The 6,974-nt window shown below is 34.3% G+C and overlaps 1 protein-coding gene across 1 annotated transcript; it reads right to left on the reverse strand.

Annotated features, from left to right (window-relative positions):
* Positions 1-3,250: 3,250 nt before the first annotated feature.
* LOC106937258 (monocyte chemotactic protein 1B-like) lies at positions 3,251-4,930 on the reverse strand. Its single transcript, XM_015018668.1, has 3 exons — positions 4,761-4,930; positions 4,012-4,129; positions 3,251-3,921 (listed from the first exon to the last, which is right to left on the reverse strand). Exons 1-3 carry the CDS (start codon positions 4,819-4,821, stop codon positions 3,807-3,809), a joined length of 294 nt encoding a protein of 97 aa, XP_014874154.1. The 5' UTR covers positions 4,822-4,930; the 3' UTR covers positions 3,251-3,806.
* Positions 4,931-6,974: the final 2,044 nt, after the last annotated feature.

Genomic DNA, 6,974 nt, shown 5'->3' on the forward strand with positions numbered 1-6,974 from the left:
ATATATATATATATATATATATATATTGCCACCACTGAAAAATATCCCTGTCCCCCTCTTGACACCCCATAAATATTTTTCTAAATCCGCCCCTGAGGTTACAACCTTTTCCTGTCCTTTGTTGCCATATGCTTGTGGAGGATAACATTTTGATATACTTCTTTTCATTCATCTAAATGGGATAATCTATTACAAGATTTTAAAAGCTAAAAACAGATAAGACCATGTTATTCTAAAGCCATCACAGAGAGCATTCAAATGCTATGAGTTTGTTTATTATATAGAGTAATGTTTGAGTTATGCCCACCATTAAAGCATACTGTGATATCAATTAATGTGAGATTTATATTAGTTTATTTATCTGCGTACTGTAGGAAGACTTTTTTGCAAGGTTCTCCCATGGATTATTTTGTGATATACTGTTTTGTTTGATCATATTACTACAATGTAAGTCTTGTTATAATTAAATAGCTTGATGTTGCATCCCAACATTTATTTTTTTTGTGTTCAGCACAGTTGCTTCTGTGTGCTGGTATACTGACAGTGGTTTTAATCCCAAAAAATTGCTTTTTTTATACTAAGCTAATGAACAGTGGACACTATAAAACTTATTAGAAACATGAGAAGTGAATAAGTAATATAAGTAATATAATATTGACTTTGCCCAGCTGTACATCAAACAGACCATTTACTTTGATTTAGACATTTCAAAGAAACGTAGCTAGTCCATACTTTTATTTTGAAAGTAAAGACCACCATATTCTCCCTGTTTTTGTCTTGAGTTTGGGTAACTTGATGTATCTGCTGGGATCCTTCATTCGTTCTCCTATTGGTCAAACGTAAATGGGATAGGCCCCTGGTTGTGGGTGTGGGGCGTTCAGCTTCTTTTAAAGCAGCTGCTTTAAAAGACTACAAAGAAAACCAGTACTACAAGAAAAGAATGAATTGTTATTCATGCAGATGCATATCAACATATTTGAATACCGTCAAAAACAAACTAAGAAGCATTTAAAACTTTGAAAATCAAGCTCCATCAAACATTAGAGACCTGATTGGTCCAGATGTTCCTGATGGAGCTCTTCACAAAGAATAAACAGGTTTGTTGGTGATTTCAAGAATTTCGAAAAGTAGAATAAGAAGCAGAGCTTTTAGTTATCAGCCTTTTCTCCTGTGGAACCACCATCCAGTTATATACTATGAGGTAGACACCATCGACAGGCAGACAACTTAACAGTTTTATGGAAACAGGAAGAATCAGGAAGACTAGAGGGGAAAAGAATCACAAGGGTAACAATGTGAACGTGTCTAAGTCCTGCTAGAAAATGGAATCATCATTTGTACAAAACTTTAAGCAGAAGGAAGGATAAAGTGCAACAAAATGTCCTAGTAGAGTGGACTTTGGACTTGATTAAACACAATGGACCAACACGATCAGATGACATTGCTCCTCAAATTATTACTGACTGTAGAAAATTCACATTGCACCCAAGCAGCTTGAATCATGTTCCTTTCCACTTTCTCCAGACACTGGGTCCTTGATTTGTGAATGAAATACATTAAAGCCTGAACTGAATTAGGAGAAAAAATTAACGTCAAGATGGAATTGTAATTAACTGAGATGGACCTGTATTTGTTTATATTTTGGTTACTCTGAAACATTATTATTATTATTATTATTATTATTATTATTATTTTATTTATTTATTTTATTTTATTTTTTTTTTTTTTGTTGTTGCCAAAATTAGCTTTGTTTTTCGTGTTTTTATTATATGAACCAGTGGGTTTGAAAAACAAAAAAGAAAAAAAAAGAAACTGAAATGTAACAAATTAAAATAACTACATGCTGAAATCCTCAAAATAAACAAAACAAAAGCACTTAAGAAGAAACAAAAAAAAAATGTATGAGGGCATCAGCAACTTTAAAAATTTAACATATTACAATTACACACATTGCCCTCCAATGCTACAGAATGTATAATAATCAAAACTTTTGACATTTTGTGTATAAAATGCTGTCTCTCCCTGTGTTTACATGACTGGCTATTGAGCTGTAAAACACTTGGCCTTAAACCCTTTTCAAGAATATTAACAAATATAGATTATACATCAACCAAAGCACTGCTTGCCTCCTTGTTGACCCTTTGTTATGGCAATTACAGTAACAGCACGGTAGACAGGCGTTCAACTATTCTGATACTAAATGATCGAGTTGCGCCATCTAGTGTTCACAATTGCTCAATAAAATATTGCTGAAAATCTCAAAATTCTTAAAACAAATACTAAACTTTCTAAGCTAAAAATGTTATCCAACTTTGTATATAAAGTACCACTTGAGTAAATTTAGTTGTTTCCAGGTACAACCGCATTAAAGCACTTTATTTTTTTTTCTGATTACTGTGTTTTTCTTATAACAACAAAGCAAAAGAAAAAGGTTATCGATTTGTGTATTTTAATTGTCCATCAGATTTTATAAAGAAACTGAATTTTCCAAGTTCCAAGTTGCATAAATAAACACAAATATATGCTGAAGTAGGAGCTTGAAGTGTAAAAGTTTTATATTTCTCTCCAACTTAATCACAAAATCCAACATGGCCGCCTCGTGTTTAATGTCTTGTGGCCCAGATTATGTGCTCACTCTCCAATGACAGAGAAGTTCTCCACAGCTTGGTTTGACCCTCACCTTGATCCATCTACACAACCTGAGGTTCATGTGGATGTTATTAAGGCATTGTTTGTTAGATGGAATCTTGCTGCAGGCGACATCCACACCAAACAGATGATACAAGTTACGTTGTGTTGGAAGTATTTTAACAACAGATGTGAAATAGATGAGAGAGAGAAGATGTTTATCTATTGCCACTGATAATACCGTCACAACATTTACCAATAATATAGAAATTGCACAATCTTTGTGCACAAACACTGCAAAGAAATTTGACTAAAATTTCAGAATGAACAAAATGACTCAAAGAACGTTGAAGATCAGAAGACAGATTGTGTAAAACAAAAAGTCAAAATCACCACCTCTCAGTAATGTATTTGACTACCTGCTCCACACAGGAAAAGTTTCAACGTTTTAATCAAAACTAAAGGCTTTTCAGCAATGTATAAAATAAATTTTGGGGACCCTCTGAGAGACAGAAAAAGTGAGTTGTATGTGGCGCAGCCAAAGACACGGACATTAATCCCAGCTTCAACCACAATTACCAAGACACTGAAATAAGAAAAAAGATGTTGAATTTTTAAAGAAATGTAGGTTTATTTTATAAAAGTTCCATAAATTTAAGCATACAGAAAAAAACTGATTACATACATCTGAAAGGAGTACAATACTTCTGTCAATAACTGAGAGAGTTGAAATGCATGACTATAAAAAGAGAGTAAAAACAAATAAATTACAGCAACTAAAGTTTTGCTGTATTCCTTATACATTAGCAAGTGCAATAGACCATAGCTTATTTAATAAAGATGACACTTTGTTCGTTTGGAAGACATTTGTCTTTTACAATAGATACTTTATCTGGTCAGTTCAAACTCCAATCAAAGCTTACAGTGTTGACGGTTGAACTTAAAGTGTTGCATTTAACAAAAATACACCTGTTGTTCCACAACAACCATAATAAAAAACATTCTTCATTTATATGATAAAAATTAATTCTCCTTCATCTCATCTTGGTAGTCTACCATAAAATATTAGAATATTTGGTAAATATCATGGAAAGAGAGCTGCTGTTTTCTGTAAGAAACTGTAGCATCACAACCTACATATTTATGCAAGCTGGTGTGTTGGCATATTATTGTCAAGTTTACAGGTTGGAGTTTGCACCAGAAATATTCTTGGTGTCCAGGTAGGTGATGAGATCCTTCACCCAGGGGGTTGAAGGTTTGACACACAGCTGACGGCCGGTCACCATGTTCAGCCTGGATGTGAAAAAGGAAGAGGAGAGTGTCAGCAGATTCAGGAGCAGGTTCAGTGTCACTGGTGCAACTTCTGTAACAGTGAATACTCACAAGATGGCAGAGTTGGAGCAGCGCTGACTGGTTTTGAGGTAGCTCATAACTTTATCTTTTGACACCTGCTTGTCATTGAACTTGAAGCAGCACTTCTTTGGGCCAACTCCACGCAGGCCTGCCAACAGAAAACACAGAGTGAATATCTCAGAGACATGATCAGGTTCATCTCTATGAGTTCCCTTTCTTAATTTCCTGTTAAACTGTGAAAAGGTAACATCTGAAATGGCTTCTTTTTAAAATAGTAGAGATTGTGCTTGTTCCACTTTCTCTGACTCTGCCTGTGTTTGTATCTGCTTTCCATTATTTTGGTAAAAATTAAACATGTGGCGTTTGAGAAGACAGAAGATTTTGAACTTATTTGATGCTAAAATCAAAACAGATTCAGGAAAAAGGTTATGGATATACTTAAAAGTGTGTTTATGTGTAGATTAAATTTATTTCTACCTATTTTGATGTTTCTTTTCTAAAATTTAAATATATACGGTTTGAAAAACTGTTTTTATCACCATTTATCAGCAAGTCAGCAGCTAAACGTCAATATTTTGACACGTTTTTAAAGAATTAAATATGCATCTTTAGTAATCCTGACTTTATCTCATGCAAAGCAATGGATTATTATTTCAGTTATTATATAAGGTAGTTCAGCATATTTTAAACTCACTGTATTTTTTATCATAAAAACTCATTTTAGAATTGTAAATTAGTTTGATAGTGAAATAGTTTCTATTTTAAAAGTTTCATCTTACCTTCAGTGAGAGCGATGAAGGCCACCATCATCACAATCGCAGACAGAGCAAGACGAGCCATCCTGGTGTGTGTTTGTTGGTGTCAGGGAGCAACAGTGGTTAGAAAATCTCAGCTAAGTTCAGCTTGTTATCTCTGCTGTTTGATCTCCATCTGCCTTCATACTTATACATCATAAAAGGGAACCACCTCCCCAATTTCCATTTGTGGGGGGAATTACCTACGTACATGGGAGATTTTTTTTTAAGGTCTTTGTGTCTGCTAGTACGTGACATCTTATTACTTCCCTAAAATGTTTAATGCGGAAGAGAGTGGTTTCCCTTCCTGACCAAAACTGTGGTTTCACCCTCACTCTTATCACATGATGCTTTATCTGATGGCTCTGTATACAATGCAAAACCTCTTTGCTGTAGACCCTGTAGGGAATTTCTTATTTGAACGAGGGTTTTTTTTTTTTTTTTTTTTGCTCCAATAACAATTTGAGTCATAGAGGCATAAGTAATTGTTCATTGTTCAGTGTGAATCTGAAGTTGTATTAAAAGAGTTTGAAGTAGGTTAAGACAAACTAAAAAACCCATTTCAACAAACAAAAACATAAGGTGTACTGGGACCCCGATCCAATACATGACATTAGACCAGAACATCCCTCGACACTGTAGAAACAAACCTCTGGCAATAAAAGAGATGGGCTAATAAAAATAGTTAAACAACCACATTAAAACATAGTCTACTAATTAACATACATCAATTAGTTTAATACTGCCAATGATTATTAATAAATTCTTAAAACAATTACTAAATACTCAGCACACCACCAGGAAATATAAAATTGATAATCATAAATGACATGTCCAAGGCTGTAAAATATCTGGAAACATCTTTGACAATATCTGTGATCTGAATAACAATGGAAAAATGTTTAAACTTTTAAAGGACAAAACATTTTAAAAATTTGGTTTAAATGCTGATTTGTGTAGGCCTCTATTTAAATGTCCTTTTTTATAGTTTATTTACCACACCACACCTTGATTTTATCATTTTACTCACCAGAATTATATTTTTTGGCTCTGTGACTGAATGCGTATGTATTGAAAAATTAAAAGTTTCTCATCTTATTACATTTATGGCTCCAAGTAGTGTAGTTAATTCAAACTCTTTAGTTTACCGCTGAAAAATCTCTCCATAGATGAAGTCCATGAACCTGCAAGTCTGAGCACAGCATTGAGTGTTTATGTGATCATAATAAGTGAGGAAAGCTGTTACATGTCTGGTGAAAATCTTGAATTTTTCTGACATGTTTCATTGGTAATATCCGCCTGTCTGATGTGTTTTCCCGGACACAGGCGTAGTGATTTGGGTTTATACAAAATGTTTTGCCGTGAAAAAGAGTTATAAAAATTAAGGATACATGATAGTATCGGCATGTTATCGGTATCGGCCGATATTAGCTGTGAAATTTAAAATCGGACATTGGCCATTCCGTCAAAATAACTCACCAATATGAAAGGCCTTGTTTTTACAAGACAAACCAGTGACAAAGATGTTTGCAGCACAGCACGTCAAATTTGCACTGAGTGTTGTCCTTGTCTTAGAGAGAGCAAATGTCGTGAATAAATTTGACATTAAACATAATGCAAGTTGAAAGTGCTACATTATTTTCAGCCTCCTTTTTAGCATTTGCATTGACAAAGATAATGCAGTACTTTAATTCCACAGAATAGAAAGCCATATGTAATGGTGTGGAAACAAAACACGTTCTTGAACAACTCGGTGTATTTATTTAACGTAGCACAGCAAGTACAACTAACCGAACGAGCACAATGCCGTTATCCTTTATAACGTCATCTCTCCTCCTCTTCTTCTCCTTCTTCTTTAATGGCGGTTGGGAAGCAACTTAATGGTGTGCATTACCGCCACCTACTGGTATGGAGTGTGGATCAGAACGCAATTTGTATAATCTCCATAGACATAATATAAGGATTATATTATATCTATGATAATCTCCCCCCCAGTAGGAAAAAAAAATCTCTCTTACTCTTCCTACCGTTTCTCATTTATGCTTGTCAGCGGCTCCGCCTAATGGCGTGGAATAGTATTACACAACACAACACCATATAGTTTCAGTAAGTAGGTAAAGGAAAAAAAAAATCTGTATTGGTATCGGTTATTGGCAAAATGAGTTTTAGTATATCGGCATATTGGATACCGACCAAAAA

This window comes from Poecilia latipinna, unplaced genomic scaffold, assembly GCF_001443285.1.
Source record: "Poecilia latipinna isolate Pla-1442-1.1 unplaced genomic scaffold, P_latipinna-1.0 Scaffold2305, whole genome shotgun sequence".
Taxonomy (NCBI): domain Eukaryota; kingdom Metazoa; phylum Chordata; class Actinopteri; order Cyprinodontiformes; family Poeciliidae; genus Poecilia; species Poecilia latipinna.

Excerpts from the sequence above, each read along its gene's own strand:
- LOC106937258 (XM_015018668.1), bottom strand. The coding sequence starts at position 4,821 with ATGGCTCGTCTTGCTCTGTCTGCGATTGTGATGATGGTGGCCTTCATC. Across the intron at positions 4,130-4,760 it reads CTTCATCGCTCTCACTGAAG|GCCTGCGTGGAGTTGGCCCA; the intron begins GTAAGATGAAAC and ends TTCTGTTGGCAG. Across the intron at positions 3,922-4,011 it reads TGCTCCAACTCTGCCATCTT|GCTGAACATGGTGACCGGCC; the intron begins GTGAGTATTCAC and ends TTTCACATCCAG.